The 23,911-nt window shown below is 34.6% G+C and overlaps 1 protein-coding gene across 1 annotated transcript in view; it reads left to right on the plus strand.

The window, feature by feature from the left end:
- MLIP (muscular LMNA-interacting protein) overlaps positions 1 to 23,911 on the plus strand; it is a 67,130-nt gene that overhangs the window by 31,021 nt on the left and 12,198 nt on the right. The window contains exon 3 of the mRNA XM_008567292.1: positions 20,414 to 20,467. Coding sequence (XP_008565514.1) covers positions 20,414 to 20,467 — 54 coding nt within the window. The remainder of the gene's footprint in view (positions 1 to 20,413; positions 20,468 to 23,911) is intronic.

Consider the following 23,911-nt stretch of genomic DNA (forward strand, 5'->3'; position numbering starts at 1 on the left):
CCGGAATATAGTTGAACAATATTCCTTGGGCCCTGAGAAAGTAATTTTTTTTTGAAAAATTGTTCACAAACCCAGTCTAAACACAAACAGTCACCTAAAATATGAGCACTAATATATGAGGAAAAATTAGCTTTTAATATTTAATGCCATCTATGATGACTGAATTATCAATTCTGAATTAACTTTTAAAATATTCATTTTTGCCAACAAAATGTTTCTGGGCAAAGTTCAAGATGAAATTTTTATGACTCTGGTTGTCCTTTTATGACGGCATCTTCTTTTTGGTCTAGAAAAAAATGTATATCAGGGAAAGTATAATATTTACGTAATAATTTTATATTATTTGAAATTCTCGTTGATTTAATTCTTGCCAACATCTATGACATTTATTTAGTTATTAAACAGAGTTTATAGTTCTGATAATGTCACCATTTTCTTATAAATTGTCATGTATGATAGGATTATGATTGCATTTTATAGATAGCAATTACATGAAATAGCTCCTTCTTCTGCTATTTCGATGGTGTTTTTGGAACTGTTCAGCAAGAATAGACTCAGTATTATCGATATTTTAGCCTTTGCTGGGTGAAGTTGTGAAGAATACTACAGGAGAACTTCAAAAAGTTCATAAAAATTCGTATTAGCTTTTAATTCTATTTTTTCATGAACTTTTTTTAAGTACCCTCATATATAAAAGCCATGTGGGGTTGGACAACTATTTTCAGTCCATACAATCATAATAATAGATTTTATCTCTCAGAGTGTGAGATTTATTAATACTGAATAAAGAGTTATTCATATACAAAATAATAATAGAAATAATAATAATATAGTAAGACATCATTTCTTAATGGAAGATTCCATTACTTAGTCTTCTATCTCTATTGCTCCTATTAAAATATATGAATCACCCAATTTGATATATATGTTTACAAACCTTGTATTGTAGATCATGGGCCAATAGTATACTAATTTATCAAGACTTTCTTTTTTATTTGAAATAGCCTCTTGATTGGAATTCAAAATATAATCTGCCATCTAAATTAACTCCTCTCCAATACCCTCACCTCATTCCCAAGTCTAATCTTATAGTTTACCAGTAGGTAAACTACTGGGCTCATCTCCAAACTCAAATCTTCACACCCTTCCCTCTGGAGAGCCATGCTAAAACTTGACTTATCAATCTTTAGGGCCCCTCATCAACTGGGGGTACAGAAGGTGTTTAACAGGCTTTCTTCTTCTGTTGAGTCTACAGTGTGTGCTGTTTTCTAAATCATCACCAATCTCCTCAGGCTTATAGTCCTCATCCCATTTCTTTCTCCTTTTTCTTACTTTAAGGGTGGAACTCTATAATATGACATCATATCATATCATATGATAATGACAAGGTCCTTTCTTTTTCATCTTGGAATAAACCAGAATATCCACCTTCCACACTTTCCTCCAGTCTCATGAGGGAAGTCATTCCTCCTACGTCCTTCTTTAATCCTTGAAAGTAATATAACCCAGTCGGTAAGAGCGTGATGCCTCATCTGAGTTCATTTCTTGACCCCACTGCTTCGAGATGGCAGTATTGGGCAATTCATTTAGCCTTCACAAGCCTCCATTTACTCATCTTTAAAATGGCATGATAATGGTAGTCACCTTATTAGAGTATTATGAGAATATGATAGACTAATATGTGTAAAGCATTTAGCACAGTGCCTAAAACATAACAAGAACTACATTAAAGTTAGATATTATTATTACTAAACCTTCTAGGATTGTCAGTCCTATTACTCTCTGAATCTTCATTTGTTCCTTCTGCATTGGACACCTACCCTTTAATGCAGAAACCTCAAAAAAAAAAAAAAAAAAAAAAAAAGAGCACTTCCCTATCCTTTCCCTTGATGCTGCTGCTAATCTAGCAGTTTTTAAATTTACGTTCTCTCGAAGTGGTCAGTAGGCACTATCTCTATACTCTTTCTATAAATTTAATCTTTAACCCATTCCTGAAAGCATTCTGACTTTGACCTCTACCACTCTACTGAAATTGCTGTCAAGGGTAAACTTCTTGTCAGCAAATTCAGCTGAATTTCCTCAGTCCTCCATCTCTTTTTCCCTCTGTAGCAATTGATGCAATTGATCATTCAATCTTGAATTTCTCTCCTCTTTCTGCTCTTGGGATAACATGTACATTGCAACTCCCTGACTGCTGCTCTTTTTTTTTCTTTGTGGACACTTCCTGCTCCTCTACCTCTTCTAATTGCCTCACTTCAAATATTTACTCACTCACAGGCCTCAGTAACTATTTAGTACTGCTAATCTCATGCTAATCTCAAATCCACATTTCCAATTCTGCTTCTCCACTGAGATTTAGTTTCATACCTTTAGCTGCTTATCATCTCCTCTAGGATGTCATGTTGTCACCTCAAAGTCATCATGCATCAAACTAGTTCTGCACTGGCTTCCTTACTTCTGTCACTAATATCATAATTCTCAGTCCCCAGATTCAAAACTTGAGTCATCTATTATGCTTCATACTTTTTTTGTTTCCCTTGTAACTAGTCATTCACCAAGTTGAATGGATTCTTCTTTCACTGTGCCTATCTTATTATCTCACACTGTTCTTATTGTCCTACTTTACTTAAACTTATTTTCCTTCAGGCATGCATTGGGAATTCCTTGCTGTTCAACTTGTTCATGCATTTTCCCCATATAAAATACTCTCCTGCTTTTCTTCTCACTTATGCAAACTGTTCTCATACAATGAAGTCCTAGTCAAATGATCGCGCCTCCTTTGTGAAGTTTCTCCATATATCAACATTCAAAATGATCTTTTTTACTTCATTCAATTTCTACAATCCTTGCCTGTGCCAAGGCATCTTGTCCATATTATGAGTAATCTTATATTTATTTGTTGTGCTTGTCTTGGTGTCCATCTAGGGTGTAACACACTTAATATTGTATTTTCAACATTATAAGTATGGCAATAAATATGTGTTAATGATGACCAAATCTTAAAATGATCCAACTTCTTTACTAGGAGCCACAGATGATTGAATAATTATGATTATTTCTGTTTTAATCAAAAACTAAATCTGAGTCAATTTATGGATTGACCAGCATGTTTAGAATAATTTCAGTCCTTTTGTTGAGGGTGCCAGACAATTTCCAGAGAGCTTATGGAGTCCCTTGGCATGGGAGCATAGGTAGGGTGGGGACATGGAGGCAGGTGAGATTTGATTTTCCTTTGCTGTATGAGAACTCTGGCATCCAGTTGGGTGTCCTCATTTCTCTCTGGTATAAGGCTATCAGTTGTATAGCACATGGCTGCATGCTTTTTTCTGCACCTGCAGAGTGTACCCTCATTAGCTCTAGGTCATCTACTTCAGTGTCCCTATAGCGTATGTGGGCAAACATGGTTGCCTGCATGTGGGAGCAGGTCAACCCTGTGAGGCTATCTCAGAGCTATCATCTTAGATTTCTATTGGAGTCCATCCACTATTTTTGAAAATTCAGTTCATTTAGAAAGATTATTCTTGCTAAGCACCATCAATATGTTGTGACAGGAGTCTCAACTACTTTCTTAGCCCTCAGGTGAGAAAACTAATATGCACATAAAATATATAAGTACTGAGTTTATCATGCTTCATAGCTTTTATTCTTTTCTCTATCCATCTTCTGCCTCATTTCTTCCATATTCTACTCTCATAATCTCTGTCATTTTAAATCAACCCCAAATTCCAATTCTTCTGGCCTACTTTTAAAATTTCAACTCATTTACTCAATTTTATGCACTTTTTATTCTTTTCTTATACCAATTACATTTTCTCCCTTTTTTTTTTTTAGCGCAACTACAAGCCATGTGGGCAGGAAGTTATCTCTGATTGTTGTCTCCCTTGAGACTATACTCTGCCAATTTGCACCAGTAGCAAACAAGAAAACACATGGCCCGTCTATGAATAGGACCCAGAGGAGGGAGGACTAAGCTTTCACCATCAGGATGACTTTTCTGATTTGCTGGCAGGAGAGAGGCTAGGATTTTCTAAGCAGGAAGACTTTATCTAAAGTGAAAGCTTGAGAGGTTTTATAAGCAAAACTAGGATCTTTATAGGCAGATAGCCAGCTTTGAAGCCCCAGGAGGAAATTCACAACCATCCTTGAGAATATCTCCTCTTTCCATGTTCAAAAAATATATTATTTTGGTGCCTAGTTTGTGACTATGCAACCATTCTATTTCACCTTCCATTTTCTTTAAAAATGGTTTATCTTTGTACCTTGTAACCATCCACCATTTTATTTTAAGTCTGCTTGTGTCTCATGAAAAATAAATAGGTATGGTGGATTTCTTTACATATATATCCTCCCATTGGTTCCACTGCTATTAAATTCTTTCTCTTCCTTTTTTTTTTTTTTTTTTTTTAATGCAAGGGCTGATTCTAACTTTTGCTAACACTTTTAATTTAAATATTTCAGTGCTTATCTCTGGAGTAGACTTGAAAAATCCCTTGCACTATAGCTTTCACTTCAGGGCCAGATAAAGTTGTTAATTTCCCATCTCTATTCTTGCTGACCAGAACCCCTCAGAGCCCTGACCACCCCGACTTCCACTTGCAAAGTCCCAGGCTGCTATCATTATTGTTAGAGGGCAGGGCGAGACTTTAAATTTTCTCACATAGACAGCAAAATGTATTTTCCTATGTAGATGGCCATGTGTCCTAATCAGTCTGGAACATTTTCAATACATATTCAGGGGTACTTCAAAAAGTTCATGGAAAGATTCTTATTATCTTTGAATTCTATTTTCCCATGAACTTTTAAAACTATCTTTCCATGAACACTTTGAAGAATCCCCATATACTATGTGTTTTTCTATTTATTTGAAGGAATTTTATTTTTAAAAATAGTTTTTTGAAAAGCAATATTTTATGTCTACCACATAATAACCCATTTTAATCAATAAATAAATATTTTAAAAATTATGTGATTTCAATTATTTTCAGTGTCCCCTCTAATTGTCAGAAGTATCCTGATTTGATCAATAAGCATAAAGGCACTGCACCTATAATGAAATGAAAGTTAAAATTTATCTGCAGAGGGGCTGGTAGGTTAGAGCCTGGTGTTATAACACCAAAGTCAAGGGTTCAAATCCCTATATGGGCCAGCTGTAAAAAACCCAAAAAACTGTAGAGTCTCTAAGACATCAGTTGCTGATTTATTTTGAATCAATGAATTGTTTTATTCCTATATTTGAAAAAATAACTCAAACTCTTGCTTTATTTATTTATTATTTTAACATTTATTTGTACATATTTTGGAGTTATTGTATGTTGTTTCAATACATGCATATACTGCACAATGGTTCAGTTAGGGTTGATAGCATAGTTTTTGCTCAGTTGGTTAGGGCATGGTGTCATAACACCAAGATCAAGAGTTCGGATCCACAAAATAGCCAGCCGCAAAAATAAATAAGTAAATAAATAAATAAAATTGAACGCTTGCTTTGGCTTCCTTACCTATAAAATAGTAAAAACAAACAAACCAACAACAATAACAACAAAAACCAGAATCTCTATCATAGGATTGTTACCATGATCAAGTGGTACATAAAAATGAAACTTCCACATTTCAACTTAAGTACCCAGTTGTATACATTTTTAAGCATCTAGCTATTATTAGAATTTTGGTGCCAGAGTTCTGTCAACATGACTAGAAGGACTCTACTCTCATCTTAAATGCCTTTTCCCTTTTATTACAACCTATACTTTCCTTTAATACCTTCTGGTTTACTCACATTTGTATTCCCTTTAATTCCCATTTCTCACTCACCTTTCCTTTCTGCCCCTAGGGAACTATTCTAAAGTATTTGATGTGTATTATTTTGTTTGTGCATTTTCTTTCAAAAGTTGCATTGTTATTTTGTGTGCATATAATTTAATTTGTGTAATTGCTATTGTCTCACACGCTTCCTTCTTTTTCTTTGGGTTTCTGTCTCCTTGGCTATAATAGTAGGGCATTAAGTTTGGTTTCAGAACTCTAACTCTATCAGCCAAACTGGGTTGATTGCATCAGAATTATCCCAGGAACTTTAGAAAAATGCAAATTCCTGATCCCCACTTAAAATTTCTCAACTCAGAACTTTCATGGTTTGGGTGACCTCAAAGTCTTCACCGTATAGAAAATTTACCTTATATATGCTTCCCCTATGATATCACAATTTCCCTCCTTTGTCTTTTAAACTCTCTAATGATTCAGCAAGGAAATGAACTTGAATTATAAATAAAAAACTCTAAAAGAAAATTTATTTATATTGACATACTAGTAAATTCTAGATTATGACTGATTTTAAAAAATTTTCTTATAAAACCCCTAGTAAGTAAAAGGAAACACAACTGTTAAATAGTGTATGTATTAGCATAGGTAATAGAATTTTTTTTCTATTAGAGTAAATTATAAAATGTTGAGTTCTTAATCAAAATTGTCCCCACGCACTTGTAACATTTATAATTGGGCCTGAGTGTTTACACATCCAGTATTTGTGGACTTATTGAATCAGAAGTTATATATTTTTTTCTGGTGTACTACTTCAATTATGAAGTCATTTCTTTTTGAAAAAGTACCACAGCTGCCCACATTGCCAACACGTACTTTCTTATGATTTACTTTAGAAGAAATTAAAGTGCCTTTTCCATAAAAAAAGAATTTAAATTATAATAATCCTTGACATTAGAATTATGTTTTTGCTAAGAAAGATGACACATTTTACTTGAAATGTATTTTATCTTTCTGATAATGTCAACAAAATATTTACTGATCAGTTTTTCATAGCCTCTTTTCTAAGCACCTGCTCTTGAGATTGGAGCTTAAGAGTAAAGAGGAAATATAACTTGTCTGCAATAAAAAACAGTGTAAGGGACACAAAAAATAATTATGATTTGTAATAATGAACATGTTAATGATATTGATTGATCATCACACACTGTCCTCAAATACTGATAGTCAACACTGTACCCCCAAAATATGTATAATTAGTTATGCTTCAATTAAAAAAAAAGTGGGAAGAGAGTGAGCAAAATGGAGGTGTTTTCATTCTAATTCCATCCATTATTTCTGTGTTTTCTACATAAAGGCTCACTTCACCTATAATAAGCCAAGGGTGAGTCCTCTGTTAAAAGAAGAGATTTAGGCAAATTGAATTTAACAAAGTTTAATTTGAGCAAGAAAAGAAAAAAAAAACAATTTGCAAATAGGGCAGTCTCTAGAGTCAGAACAGATTAAGAGGAACGACAGTTGAAAATGCATGGTTGGTTAGATTTATAGACAGCAAAAGGGAAGTGAAGTACAGAACAGTCAACTGCCCGCAATTGGCTTAGTCTCAGCTATTGTCACAGAAGTAAACTTCTAAGTTAGGTTTTCAATTTGCCCATGTGCGGACGTGCTAAGTTAGGTTGCAGTTCTTAAGTTAAGAGCTCAATAGTGAGTATAGAAGTTTTCTTAGGCCAAAATGTTTTGTCTGGTTTAACACATCTTATTAGAAGAGTGAGGGAACCTACCTAGCAAAATGTATCAGGAATAAGAAATACACAGTTTAGGCAATAGAAGGGGAAAAAATAGCAACAGACAGCTAACTCCTTTTGTTTTCACATCATGGAACATTAGGGCTTGGCACACCTGCTCCAGAGCTCTGTTTCATGGTAAGGTAGAGTTGTATGAGTGAGACAGGACAGAAGAAAGGAAGGAAACATTCATGTCCAGGATGGGTGGATGGGTGGGTGGGAAAGGCCCTTTCACAAACTGGCTTTAGCCACCAACATCCTTTCCTTAAACTCTTCACATATTTCATCCTATAAATGTTGACTTTCCTCACTCACTTTTTCTCCATTTTTTTCTCTTATTTATTTTCAAATTTAAAACATTTATAACGTTTATATCATTAACATTATTAACAATATGTTAACTGATGTTATCATTGCATTGCTACTCAGATAACTGACTCTGAACCTACAGAAATCCAGTAAATGAATTAAAATATTAATATTATAGGCATATTCTCAAATAAGCATGGGCTAAATTTTTTAGTAGCTTCTCTGACAGGAGTTTTCTGAAATTTCTTCTGATATTTTAGAAAAGATCAATCAATGGAAGTTAAAGCAGATTAGAAGGGAAAATCTAAAGTAATTCTAACCTTCACTTGCCAGTTCAAAGGCTGAGGGGGCTTGGAAATAATTAATTTTTCTAGTGTAAATTGTAAATACTTAGATCCAAAGATGTGAAAAATCCTCTGTAAGTATGCTTTGAAAATAAAGTAACATCCCTTTGAGACAAGCAGTTTACAATTGTACATAGCTGCAAAATGAGAACATGAACACTAAATTAAGTGATTTGGTTCAAGGTTACAAAATCCTTGTCTAACTAATAGCCTAATTTCCTACAAAAAAACAAAGAACATAGTCTGTAACTTTTTTCTTTCAACAGGAAATCTAGGAGCCTTGGAGTATGGAAGTTGACAAAGTACAATTATTTATTTATTTCACAAAGACTTATTGAGTATACATTTGGTACAAAGCACTGTCTGTGCTACCCATGAATTGGAAAGAAAGGAGACAGACATATGAGGGTCCTTTACCAGGCACTTACTTTCTTCTTAGGGAAAACATAAATTAAACAAGGAAAAATTCATTACTTAATTATGATTGCGACAATTGCCATGCAGAAGACAAGCAGGTAGCTATGAGTACATAGAACTCCCGATCTAGTCTGATGGATCAGGAAAAACAATGAGGAGATAATGTTTGATGTGAGATCTGAAAAGAAGTAAAGGTTGGGGGTGAGCTAGACATTCCAGTTAGAGGAAACAGCATGGGAGAAGATTTCAAGGTAGGAAAGAAAAGGAATAGGGCAAACTTGAGAATATAAAAGCAGGCCAGAGAATTGAAGAAGCAACTGGAATCAGGAACTATAGGGTGTAATTATCAACAAGACTGCTAGACAGCTTCCACATTCCTGGGCATAATGGATTATCTGAACTGGGGAGAAGAAACAGAAGTGAGTTGGGGGCGGGGTCACTGAAATTTTGTAAAGAAGAAACTAATAGATAGACAAAATAGACAAGATGCCACTTACTTTATAGAAGGTATTTTATTTAAATTTCAAAACAATCATAAAGTAGGTTTTATTCCCTTTCTTTTACATATGAAGAAATGGAGGCTCAGAAAGTGTGAATAATTTGTACAAGATTCAATGGTATGGCTTAAAAGCTGGTGTTTAATTAATTTTTCTTGAGAGCTTCCCCCAAAATATCAATGAAATAGCATCACCATCTTCTCCATCACCACCACCCTGAAGTCACAGGCTTCCAGCTGGTCAAACACAGTGACCTATAATTCAGGACTGGAACTAATGGCTGAGGCCATCTGAGTTTCTTCAGTCTACGGATATGAAAAGGGAAGGCTAAAGATGAAAAGAGACACACCCAAAGTCACAGCATGAGTTATTGGCAGAGCCAGGGTTTATCATGATCCCCACAATGCTTTTCACATTTTATCCCCAGGCTCCAACATTCTTTTGGCAGCCACAGTTCCAAAGATTAGTGGCTAAGAGAACCATTATATATCTAATATTCTGACAAAAATGTATTGAGGCAGCCACATTTACTGAAAAAAGTCATCTTAAATTTAGAAGGCAAAACCTCCTTCTAGCCTCTTCATTAATAATGTTTGTTTGTATTCTAACTGTACATATAGTTAGAAATCTTTCTGTGTGAATAAACCAAGGTAATTTATTTTCAATCGTCATACTTGTAGAGATAAATTGCATTGCTCTCTAGTCTGAAACTTTTTCGGCAACTTTTGGAGGCGATGGGAATTCAGTAACTTTTAGGATGTGTTGGAAGGGAAACACTTTGAGGTGGATGGAATAGAAAGAAAAGCTTTATCAGACAAAATGGATTTTTCATGTGTAGAGATTTTTCAGGAAACGAAAACATGGACACTATTTGATGATGCAAATTGTTTTCAAAATGGATGGATTTGTTTAAAATGTTCAAGAAGGATGTTCTGTTCAAAATGGCTAAATGCAAATTAATAGGACTTTTAACATTAAAAAGTGAACACCAGGGAGCAGATATTCTAAGAGAAACAGTTCTGCAAAATCAAGTGCCAATCACATTTAGTTACGTTCTCCACTAGAGGGCAAAAAGATCCTTTCAACACAATAGATGCCTTAATGACAGACAGGCTGGCATTTGAAACGGGGCATGCTCCAGGTTGTCTAATTGCCAGTCATCATTCTTAACATGTACCCAGTTTAATCATGAAACAGTTGACTTCTGAATTTTTTCCAGAAAATTGAGAACAATCAATTTGTTATTTATATTTCTCATTTTGGCTTAATCTTAGTGACAAAATGTCTGTCTCTGATCACATTTGTTGTCTGGCATTGAACATATAATATCTAGCTAGACTTTTTTATTGTGATAGTTTTAGTAAAATCATTTTAAAAATTAAGAATTTGCTAATTCGAAGGAAATGTGTGGCTGGAGGTAGGCGGGATGGCATTTTAAGTGAAAAAAAGTATGCTTTGGAAAAGATGATTTTTAGAGTTCTTGTAAAATAACATGCTAGCCCCTTGGAATTAATTGACTATTCTTGTGTTTTATAGGCATAGAGAAAATAAACTGCCATGAGTTTGCACCTCATTCAGATAGAGGCACTAAGGAAAAGTGAGCTCCTTGGATTTCACAGAATGCAGCAGCCACCTGCCCCTGATCCTTTGTGTGGTATTTAGGTCGGGTTCCTTAGAAGCAGAACCTGGGATAGGGCTTTAGGTGTTTGTGATTTATTGAGGGAGTGCTCTTCAGAAAAGCATCTAGGAAGGGAGAAAATGAATCCGAATTGAGAAAAGAGCTGAGCAAATGTAGTTTCAGGTAATGGCCAGCCTTGGCCTGATACTCAGGGAGACAATTCAAGAACATAAATTGCAAAGTTATCCACACCTGGTAAAAAGGAGCTACCCTCTGGCATTTGTTATCAGTCAGTCATTGGCTGTGAGCTGTAGACTGGGGAGAGTGTCAACTAACTCAGGGTTAGGACACTCTTCTCAGCCCAGGGGATATTCTCTAGAAGGAGGTGGCTATGAGCCATGCATTATTATCCCTGAAATATAATGAAAACCATGGTAGAGGCATTATATATCTGTGACTTGAATCTTTAAAACATGTATATTTTCTTTGCCTTTGAGCACTATTGCTTGTCTAAACCTTCTTGAAATGATATTACATACTTATTTTTTTAAATGTATCTATTTTTTATAAAAGCTGCATGAAATTGCTATTATTCAACAGTTCTTGACCTACAAAAACATCGGTTTCATCAATTTCAAATAGTTCAACTTATCTGTCTTGTTGCTTTAATTTATTTCACTATCCTTTTTAAAAGCCATATTTATTTACCATGTGGTATTTGTATAGTCAAGGAGTCTATTATTTTGAAACTTCAAGCTGAGATTTCTTTTCATGTTGCTTTATCTTGCTTAATGTGATCCTTGTTTTACTCCTCTCACTAAAATATGAGCATACAATTCTTTCAGATTGTTAAATTTGTTGACGTTTATTCTCATGTGTGACTGATGAAAACACAACTCAGACGTTTCATTTATAGCCATCAAACAATGATGCCAATTTCCCTTCATATGAGCCGCATGTTTCATATGTTCTGTGAATAAAATAGAAACCCCTTCTGGGAAAAAAGATATGACTGTTGGGTTGGGCCCTTGCTCAGGTTTTATAAAAATATTTACTTAGCTACCATGGGATGTTGAATACTTTCTTAGCTCAATGAAGACATTCAAATAAAGTGTAAGACCACTTCTTGATCTCAAATAATTGAAGTCAAACATTGAAAAATGTTAATATTTTGATGCTATATTTTTAGGAATATACGTTTATGATGGTCTTATCTTCTTGTTCATTGATTTTTTTTTTTACTAGTATATGAGGGTACTTCAAAAAGTTAGTGGAAAAATAGAATTAAAAGATAATACAAATCTTTCCATGAACTTTTTGAAGTACCCTCCTGTTTTCTGATCTTCAGTTTTTTTTTATCTTGAGAGATTTCTTTTAATATATGAAATTATCTCATTACATGACCTTAATTCTGCCATAGTAGTTTACATTTTCCATGACTGTTATTCCTTATCTCGTCTTTTCAGTTTTCCATTGGAGAGATGTGGTTTTAATTTACTGCTTTAAACTTAAATCTGTTTTGTTGTTATGATTGTTCTTAACTCAGGGTCCATATTCATGTCACGTAACTCTACCATTGTCTGTAACTTCTGGTAAAGCAAGTCCATTCAGCCCCCTTCCATCACCTCCCACCATATTGATACTGTCCAATTCTAGAGGTTTATTTCTGGCATGTTATGGTTAGAGTTTCTTTCTTTTCCATGGTCTTTCACTTTTGTTTTTATTTTTTGTTTTGTTTTGTTTTTATGTCAACAGATCACTTAATGAGGTTGTTTTATTATCTTCCTTCTTTTATTTCTTGCAGAATCCTCCTATATTTCTTTTCTTATTTAAGTTTTTCATCCAAGGAAGTTTTTAAGGCAGGTCTTTATTTGGCAAATATTCTGAGGCCTTATGCCTCATGACTGAGTATATATTTTATGACACCACCATTGAATGACATTTCAACTGTTCATAAAATTCTAGGTGATATGTTAGACAAATTTAGTAGTATTATGAACCTTCTTATCCTAATTTTCAAAAGATCTCACCCTTTGGAATGGCTGAGACCTACTGATAGTATAGTATTTTTTCTGTGGGTTTCTTAGCAATCAGTAAATACCCCACCTATTTTATGATTTGAAGTTTGAATAAAGAACTACTATAGCTGTTAGTTTGTGGTTCTAGCAAGAACATAGCTGGAAGTAAAAGAAGACAGATTCTACGTAAGGGAGATCTTAGACTCCTTCAGATCCCTCAGGAATGGCCATAATCTAAGACCAAGAAGTTTCAGTGCCTGGCAGGACCATATGGTTAGAGCAAAGAGTAGAGGGGAAAGGAAAGGACTGGGAAAGACTGTGTGACTGTTCAAAGGTGTATAAAGGAGATGGTAAAAGTGGTAGGAAGAACTTACATAATTTTGAAATATAGCTTGAAACAATGCATGGAGAGATGTGGGGATGGAGGAATGTGGCCCAAGGTCAGGAAGATGGGGCCAGTAGGCACCATGCAGGAGGCACTCTGCAGTTACCTGTAGACATACAGTCCTCAGCTCATCTGCCTGCTAACCACTCATGTACCCTCTCCCTCCTCAACAGCCCCCCCATCCCAATGATGCTGCTGGGGGTTCAGTGTTAGGAGACAGCAGAGTGAGGTCTGGTAAGGGTATCGAGGTGTGTGTGTGTGTGGGGGGACATGGCTTGATCCCATCCCAGTCATATCTATTCCTCCTCTTAAATACTCTTCCAAATCCTCTGATACATCAGTTGACAGCTGATGATACATTCGTGGGCTCTGGGATAGGTTTCCAGTAACTTGTAGGTAACTGGCTGCAAATTGGTAAGAGCTGGGATCAGAATAAGGCAGAAGTAGGAACGAAAAGTATTAATAAAGTTGAGAGTCTTAATATAGAGCCATTTATTTTCTGTTGTATGTCATATTGGAATAAAATGGCTAATACCCCCGTTATCGAAGATAAAGAATGTAGAAAAATATCCACCAACATTATCTTTCATGAAGAAGGAAACATTTGGTTTATGATTATACTAGACTAGTATGATATTAAAAACAATTGAAAATGATGTTTTACCTGTAGTACTAAGCAACTAATTGTGCTCTTAAAGGATAGACCTTAAGAAAAACAAATATGTTTCCATGTCAATTCCAATTTCAGTTTCTGGAACTTATTTTGAATCCTAAAATGGTATTGGAATATAGATTTTGCTCCATTTTCATTACAATCTGGAAGCTGTGTACTGAAAAAAGTGAATGGTATAGTTTATTTCCCTAGGCAAATGGTTTTGTAGTTGAGAAAGAAACAACTCTAGATGAAAAATGTGAATAAATAAAAGGATGTGGTATTTGTTTTCAAACAGGCTGAACATATAGCAGACAGACAAAAAACAGAAAACATAAAGCTCCATTAGGCTGTCCTTCAGAAAGTGGTCTTTGAAGGAAGGAATTTTAACAAACATGTCCTAAATCTCTGCCTTCTGGGATAGAAGAGGAAAGGCGAAGAATAAAAACAGTATAATGTGGGAGTTTATAACCATATCACAGAAGTTCTGTTACAAATATCGGAGCAGAATATTTTTTGTTTTTTACTGGTATTCTTAAAATTTAGACTTCAATAGAATGATATTAATGATGAGCACTCAACAGTGAGTGTCCTGTGGGCTTATAAAATAATTAACACATGTATCAACTAACATGTATCAATTAACATATATTATCAACTGAGCATATTATAATACTTAGGGAATACACAAAGCAATGTTGTGAAGCTATCTGAATTTATAGAAGTTCATGGAAAGAATAAGTGGTAGAACTAGAATCTGATATTAAGGATCTCCGGCAAGATTCTCTGAATTTATTTTTACCGAACCCACAGGCAAAACCTTACCTCAGCTGTGGCTCGATGTAAAAGATTCCAAAAAAGAAAAACTTTTTTTTGAGACAGAATCATTTATCGATCAATAATTTTTGCTTAAGCATCACAGAATCAATGAATTTATCCAACTAGAAGGGGAACTGGAACTCATCTAGTTGGGGCACAGATTTTAAGGATGAGGAAACTGAGGCCCAGGCACAAAGTGATTTTAGCCAGGACACATAGGGAGTTAGTGGGATAGACACATTTGTAAACCCTTAGGTATCCCCCAAAATAGATGCTGTACTTTAAATTCTAAAAATAAATATTTAAGCTACTGATGTTTTCTTGTAATATATTTTTAATAATTGGGCTAATGCAGGTTAAAGATTTAAGACATAGCCAATTGTCTTTTTAGTAGGAATGGCACATTTCTGGCTGTTATTGAAAACAGCTTTCTCCTCCACAGCACATATCATGAACTGGCCTCATTAAAGAAAAATTCAGAGCACTGCCCATGTTTTGTTCCAAGGCATAGAATTGTGAGCAATAACATCAATTAATTACTGTTTGGCACACAACTTCTAGGATATGAAGAACTCTATCCTCAAGCAGCTTGCAGTCTTTTTGGAAAATGAGACAAACTCATATTTAACAGTGTTTATTCATTTAATGAGCATTCTCAAGGGCTTACTCCTTTGAATCTGAGCAGAGTAGACACATGCATATACCTGCACAGTAGTTCTCTGGCCTCGGTTCCCGACATTCTCTCTTGCTCACTCATTTTGCCCATCCACTCTGCATTTTCTCCCTATCTTCTAGTCAGCGTAATTGTGAGTAATTCTTAGGGACTAACTCCATACCCCTTGTCCCTATTAGGTAACTTCTCCTTTGGATTTCAGCCTCTTGGGAAAATATTCCTTCATCCACTTAGATTAGGTCAGATTTATCTGCTATGAACCCGCAAGGCACTCAGTACTTTTATTTCTTAATGCATTATTTTGTGTTTGTATTTATATATTCCTTATTATATAAATTAATATCTGTGTCTCTGACTAGGCTGTTGTCCTCAAGGAAGAAACAGTACTGTTCACTGTTTTATTCCTAGCATCTAGCAAAGTGCCTACCCATTAGCAGATACTTAATAAACAAATCTGTGGTAAATTGTTTAATTATACACCTTGTGGTACAACTTATTTGATTGGAATGTTTTGAGTGTAGTTAATTTCAATTGTGAATAGATAAATATTTGAAATATGTCAGTGTTATCAGTTTATACAAAGATATTGGTTATGGCTTCACTATTCAATCTGTGGTAGCATCAGCTGAGAGCTATTAGATTTCAGAATCTCAGGCCTCTCTCCACACCTACTGTGTCAGAATCAGAAATTTGTAAGATTTCCTGGGTGCTTCCTTTGCACTGCAATTTGTTGTAAATCCAGGATTAAAAACTCTAATGCTTTGTTTAGCCAGGCAGATCTTCAAAATGAGTGAAACAAGCCAGATGTGTATGTATAAGCATGATAATAGGCGACCTCTGGCCTTTGGCCTCCTCATAATAAGAATGGTGGGGATGTGTTGACACGAAGACCTTTAGCTTCATCTAAAACGCGCAGGCTGCTATCTAGACCTAGATGATAGCAAGCCTAGTGTTGCAAGACCTTGAACAGTTCAAGAGAAACCAGAAATACAAATGCACACATGGAATCTGTGGACTTAAACACTGACAACTAAACAGCTAAATACAGTTTTTTCTAAAGCAAAATAATTATGAAGATCACACAGAACTCACTTGTGTAATAGTTCTAGGTCTCTAGTTTGCAAAGTCTCATACAAGTGAAGATATCTTTAGCAATGCAGTAAACCCCTTCTAATTCTTTACTAATTCAGAACCCTTTAATTTTGCAAGTTAGAAAATCCTCTTTCTTTGTTCTAACCATTTACTCATTCTTCCTTTCATTAATTTATTCATTTAATACTGTTTTAATATCTACTCTGTGCTGGGTGGGCACAGTGCCTGGTCCAGAAAACCTAAAGATGAATAACACATGATCCTTGACTTCCAATGACTTAAGGTTTCTTAATGACAACATCATACTTACAAAACAGTTCTATATATACTTATTGCTACAATAATTTGTCCTGTCTACTTTTGAGAGGTATTCTTAAGAAGGTAATACTCTACCTTGAGTATTTCACAAATCTAAGTGGAGAGAGAAAAGTAAAGATACAGATTACTGAAAACTCATGTCGTTAAAAAGGTTTACAAGAGGATATATTTGAACAAAAAACCAATCCCAAAGAATTGAAATCTGAATGGAATGTATAGCACCCTTGGTGATTTTTAAATGTTATAACTTTCTGAAACACATTTTCAGCTCTATAATTTATGGCGGTCCAAACCTACTTCATAATCACAGAAGAGAGAACTGTTTCATAAAAACTAGAGCTTTAAATCCCATTTCTTATGCATGTTAAAAACTTAATTAACTGATATCACCACACTTTATTTTTTTTTCTAGCTGTTGGGTTCTCATTTTTCTGGTTGGTTTGAGGGGATTTTATCTCTTTTTCTTTGTTAGATAAGTTCATAAAATCTCTGGAGAAGCAACGGCATTTATAAGAAAGCCTCACACTGATAACAAACACTTCACAAGGCTTTATATTAGTTTGGTGGCAGCTGTGATCAAGGGTGTAATAAAAATCAACTGAACCTTTCATTCAAACACCACCTGTTGATTATCCAAAAGTGGTGAGTGTGCAAAGGTCTGGTTAATCTGTTATAGGATATCTAGGACTGGATTTTCCATCCAGGATAATAGCATGTTTTGTCTCCTCTCACCTGAGCTTTCAATTTCATTCATCCTTCTATGATGAATAATGCTCTGATGATAAAATTAATGAGTTTTTAGTTATTTTTTTTATTTGCGGCAAAATAATAATATGTTTTTCAGAACACTGACCACCAAGTAAACAGGGCTGGATGACTCTCTGTCCTTCAGTGTTCACCTGTTCTCTGGAGAGCAAGCCATTCACCTATGCAGAGGTTATTTTAATGTTTTAGTTTCATTGTTTACATTCTGATTGTAGCAGGATTTTCATGCTATGTTTTATTGCCCTCTCTTGACATCGGTGGTCCTCATGCATTACAAAATCTCTATTTGGCAGAGATTTCAGCATTCAACATTATTTCTCTCCTATGTTTCCCAATGTTTCATCCCTAATCCAGAAAAAATAAATGTGTCTACCTGCTGCTTCTTCATTCATCCTAGAGAGTAGGAGGGCTAGAATCACCCAGAAAAATTTGAGTTTATTCTGTTCTCTGACGCAATATTTTTATTTAAATGTTCTCCTTCCTTCTTTCCCTCTCTCTCTCTCATGGATTACTTCTGCCCCCCCCCGCCCCATCCATAGTTTGCACATTAGCCACAGTGACTTTTTGGAAATGAAAATCTGATCACATATGCTCCTTTCTTGCTTAAAGGACTTCAAAGACTTCTCACTGCCCAAGAGAATAAAGCTCAGACTCCTCATCTGATGTACAAGTTCCAGTTTACTGTATCACCTGCATCGCCTTTCATAGCTACACAAGCCACCACTGAACTGCTTCTGGCCTCTGAATAGGACACTCTTGACTTTAGTATGTGGCTTTTCCCTTTGTTAAATGACACACCCCACTCACTTCCTCTCTCTGCCTGTCTTCCCCTCTCCCTTCTCGCACGTATCTTCCCAGGGGCATATGACAACCTCGCACATGCTTGGAGAGCAGTCTCTGGGAACTGTCATCCCAGATTTCAATTATGGCTCCTCTCTTTGCTAGTTTTTTACCTTGCATAAATTATTTTACCTCTTGGTGCTTTAGTTTTCTCATATGTAAAATAGGGTAATATCAGTGCTCACCTTGCCAGGTTGTTGTGAAAACTAAATGAACAAATACTTGTAAAGGATTATTATGTGAGTACATAGTAAATTACTGTCACTAAATACATAAACCTTTATAAGATATTAATATCACATTTTCAGCCAGCTTAAGGATAATAAAAAGGCAAACCTACTGTGATAATAGACCATAAATAGAAGAAAGCATTCCAAAGCCAAGTATAAATGATTTGGAGATTACTAATTAATAAGGCTCTAATTACTAATTACTAATTAATAAGTAATTTTTGTTCTCCTTCATTGGTTAAGATAATCAACACATGGTTTTTGAAATTCAAGATTAAAATGAAATGGATTTAAATTAATTAATACCTATATTGGAAAGAATGAATGGAATGTAAAAATCAATATCACATAATGACTCAATTGTTTTTCCAGTTTCATTTGAATATTTTATTTGGGTATTATCAACATTTAAAATTTTCAGGATAATTCTTTTTTTCTGTCTTAGGAGATTAGGAGAGTGGAAACTTGACATTGTAGAAACTCTGATGATTCATATAAATACTGTACCACTTAGCCTAGGTATATTAAAGACTGCTGTCTCCAGGACCAATTACTTGGGTTCGAAGCTTGAAGTGGTACATAGGGTCTGATTCTAAGCCATGCTTAGAATCTCAGGAGACAGGAGAAAGTAGATGCTTTCAGCTGCTCTCTGGAATGCTATTTAGATCTGATGCCTAGTTGGCCTTAGGGCCAGATCACACTTCTATTTAAAGCAATGGTCTTGGGAAACTAGGAGTCCTGATGCTATGATACCCAGAAGGTTTTATGGGTGGGAACAGAGTGTAAGGGTTAGGATTTAGTGAGACTGTAACTTTAAGTAAAAGCAGACTCCATTCTGGAAAGTCTGCTGGAACAGAGGGAAGCCTGAGGAAATGTCAGACAGGGACCTCTGTGGTCTCCCAAACAGCCAGAAATTGAAGTCCTCCTGGGGCCAATGCTAAATTGCTGGCTTCCTCTAAATTGCTCTGGAGAATTAGGTGCTAGTCACTGTTTATTGATTTATTGCCCAAAGCAGGACCCTGTTGAGAGTGAAAGCATTCCAATCATTTCCATAGCCCTGCTTTGCCCAGAGCAATAGCAAAAATAAGGAATGTTTCTAGCAAACTGGGTCTTGTGGTTACCCTTAAGTCGGAGTGAAGAGAGATAGTGAATACCAAAAAGGGGTAAACAGGTTTCATTCCAAATAATTGCTCTCCCCCTCTCTTTGTGTGTGTCTCTCAGTCTGTCTGTCTTCTGTCTTAATAGGCTTAAGTGTATGTGTAGTGCTCAGAAGACCCATGTAATAATAAAAATTCTCTCATAAGAAAGAAACCTCCCGTCTGTTAAACTGTCACTATGTTGTAAATTACATTATAATAACATTATGTGGTGGGATTGCAATGCTTGTGAGGTCCCTGTCTATTGAGATTATTAATATTTACAATAATGCACAATATTTTACATTCCTAGTATTTTCTATCTATAGAATCATCTACATTTACTGTAGGTCATGATTAGCTTTTGCTTTGCAGCTTTTCAATTAGAGGCCTATGTGTGAGGACTGAAACATAAATTTAACTTCATTTCCTATCTGTGAAATCTATCAGTGTGTTTTGACAATTCATTTGTTCAATAAATAATTAATGACAGTCTATGCTTTATACTAAGCACCACTAGAGTTTGTGTGACACAAAAATGAATAAGACATGGTCTTATGCTCAAAGTACTCACCATCTACCAAAATATCTTCCTTTGGTTTTTAATGTCAATCGAATGTTAATGTTTACACTGGGTAGAATCTACTATTACCTGCAATAATATACATATGTCATTGTCTAACTGTCTATTTAAATGAAATTTAAACATTTATTTCTCCTCACTTCTACTCCTGATCACATCCTGGCATCTTTTCTGTGAAGCTGAGTCATCCAATGGTGGCTATTCCTGAACATGAAACTCTTGATTCCAAAGAGGTAAATGTGAGATACAATTGGTGATCTAGTTATCTATTTTCATATAATGTTTGGTTGTAGAAATAAACCAATCCTATCTTTAAAAATGTTAACAAAATCATGATTTTTTCTTTTAAAGAATTGTGACTAAGTGGTTCACTCTGCATTGCTCAGAAGCATATGATAGTTAAAAAAGTAAATTTTTGCTTCTCTCAGTGTGGAAGCTGGTACTAGAAAGTGGTACGTGTGTGTAACACCTTGACCACAAACCAACTCCTTCTATCCTGAGTGTCCGTCTTCGTGATTTTCTTTTTGGGTTCATATGTGAAACCACTGTTGCCTTCTTTCTCTAGAGGATTGATGGATGTCCCATAACACATAGGGTGTGTTTTGGGGATCAGAGGTCCCAGTATCTCATGGTACCTCAGTTTAAGTTCACAGGAGGATGTCTGCTTTGCTCACTGAACCTACACCAAGTGAATTTTGTATGTGACATGTAGCATATGGGCAAACTCATACCAGCTCAACTGTAGCCTCTATGTTTCCTGCAAATGTGTTTATCTATTTTCATGTTTTGAGCTGACAAAAACAAATTTTAAAAAAACCTTATTTTTTCTAAATGCTATGCCATGAAGACAACAAAAATTCTGCAAAGAAATATTCTCTCTGTGGTTTAATTGTGTGTTCATAAAGAGCAAGAATAATTGAACTATGTTTTCTTCTTCTACATCTCCTCCCATAAAGTGGAAAATGTGAGGAAAAAAGTGTTTTTTAAAGAACTTGTCTTTAAGAAGGGAGTGGATGAGCTCACACATTAATTTTAGTTACTCTCACAAATGAAGTATGCTTAAGTATGCCACGTTCAAGTTAAGAAAAACAAGCATGATACAAAAGAGAAGTAGGAATTATTATTGAATTATTTTGAATTTTATTAAATTCAAAATGAAAACTGAATTTTCTTTTCCAAGGCATATTTTTAACAATTTAGGACATATTATCCACTTTTTATAAACTGACATCCTTATTTCTGCAAATCTTAAAACCTCTATTATACAAGATCAATGTGGCTTTCTGCTATAACATTAGTCATTAAATTATAAAAGTGTGTTATGAATAGGTGTGCATGTATATCCTTGACCACATCTCTAATTTTTTTAGATAATATACTAAAAACAGGATTATTGGTTCTTTGAGTATGGACGTATGGGAGAATTTTGACATATATATAGTCAAATCATATATAAAGTCCTGAAAAACTATAGCAATTCATCCTATCAGGAGTGTGTTATGATATCTTGCTCCATGCACTCTTGGCAACATTGGGAATTATTATAGTTCCAATAAATTGAGAGCTTACTGTTTGTTAGAAACAGTGTTATGAACATTATCTTACTTAATCTTTACAAAATGTTCTAAGTTAAGTACTATTATTATTCCCATTTCACAAGTGAGAAAACTGAGGCTGAGGGAAATCAGTCTGTTGCCTAAAGTCAAATAGCTGGGAAGTGTCTGCACAATCAAGAATTGAATCCAGATCTGACTACCTGAAGCCTGTGCTCTTAAGAACTCTAGTATATTCTATCCAGTATCCAAATTTATCTAAATTAAGATCTTTGATTAGAATAAAAATCTTTAACTAAATTCTCTATCTTTATCTAAATTTCTATCTATGCCATCTCCCTTTTAAATTATATTTTAAAATACTTGTCATTTTTATATTAATTTGCCTATTCTTTCTGTTAATTTTTTTCTTTATTTTTATCTATTTTGTTTTTGTATTATGTTATACATTTATCTACTGGTATGGTAATTTTTATTGAATAGTAAACTCCCTTTATATATTAAGGATATTAACTCTTTCTCAAATGTGTTAGCCCTTTCAGTGTGATAATAGTGAAAAAATTTTACAAAGATACATGCCCCAAAATAGAGGAGCAGTTAAATAAATCCTTCAAATTTCAGGTGAATATAAAAAAATAACAATCAAATATTGTCTCTCTTCCAAACACAATAATTTTGGTTCAAGTTCACAGAGGCTATATCTACACAATAAGAGTGTTTCAATATAATAAGAGAAAATCGGTTGGTTATTTAAATAACAAATGCATCGAGCTAGATAATAAGTGCTGAATTGAGAACTTCTGAATGTTAGGTAATGTGAAAGACTGTGTTGACAAAGAGAAAAGAGTATATGTAGTATTTGCATTTTTTTAACAACAATTATCACAATCCTGGATACAAAACTTAAAATTAGGCTAGTGGATAAGTTTGCCAAAAAATAATTTTGACTCATATTTGGAATATATGAAAAGTATCATTAAAGAAACTACAGTTTAACATTTGTGAGAGACAGTAACTGTTAGTATTAAAAGGAATTTAAATAATTAAGCAAAAGGCCGATTTAAAATTCCAATGTTGTACTTTACTTCTTAATAATATTGGCACATTTTGAAGCAATTTAACAGCTTTTTACAACTCATTAAGATATGTGGTCGGGCTGTAATATTGACCCATATATTTCCCATAAATCCTTTGTTATTTATTTACCTATAAAATGTCAACCAAGAAAAATATTTTTGTAAAGCAATTCTGATCTTATGACTATATGGCCTGAAGGACTAAATCATTCCAATGTTAAACCCAGTGCAAATAAAGAATTATGGAAGAGCCCTTAATTGGATCCCAGAACTTCTGCTGTGGTTTTTCTTTCTTTTCCTAAAAATAGTAGTCTGTCTTGCTTGCTACCAGACTTTCATTCCTTGAATCCAATCATTCTATTTATAGATACCATTTTTTAAAATTAACTTACTAATTCATTAAAATATAAACAGATCTCAGATTTATCTGATTTGACACCCACACTATATTTATAACTCACATGATTTCTAAAGTTCATTGAAAAGGAACTGCCTCAAAAGAACAATTCTGCTTATCTAGCTCAGTAATTCTCAACTCTAGCTAAACATTAGGATCAGTTGGGATGTCTTTTAAAAAGCACCAGTGGCAGGACTCCCCTTTAGGCGAATTAAATTAAGAATCTCTGGAACTGGGCAGAAGCATTGGTATGTTTTAAAATCTCACCAGTCGATTTGAATGTGCGCCAAGAGTGGAGATCTTCAAATTATATTTCTTCATTGGCAATCTGGGAAAGCCAATCAAATCAGATATTCAATCTTGAAAACAAAAAATGGAAAGTAAAAGCAGAATTATCACAAAAATTTTTGTTTCAATGAATGCATTCACAATTGCTAAAAATTTGAGTTACATATTCTTGTCCAATGGCATAAAGGAATATCAAGTGCTTTAAGTTGTAGTATGTTAATTTTGAGAGATCTGTTCTTTGTTGAGATTCACTGTAATAATCTCACTAAAATGTAATATTATATTTTTGTTTCCCTTGATTCCACACGAAGTTTGGGAACTGCTTAGGTTGGGGCTGGTATAGCATTTGGTATAAGCTGAGTC

This window comes from Galeopterus variegatus, unplaced genomic scaffold, assembly GCF_000696425.1.
Source record: "Galeopterus variegatus unplaced genomic scaffold, G_variegatus-3.0.2 Scaffold308, whole genome shotgun sequence".
NCBI classification, from domain to species: domain Eukaryota; kingdom Metazoa; phylum Chordata; class Mammalia; order Dermoptera; family Cynocephalidae; genus Galeopterus; species Galeopterus variegatus.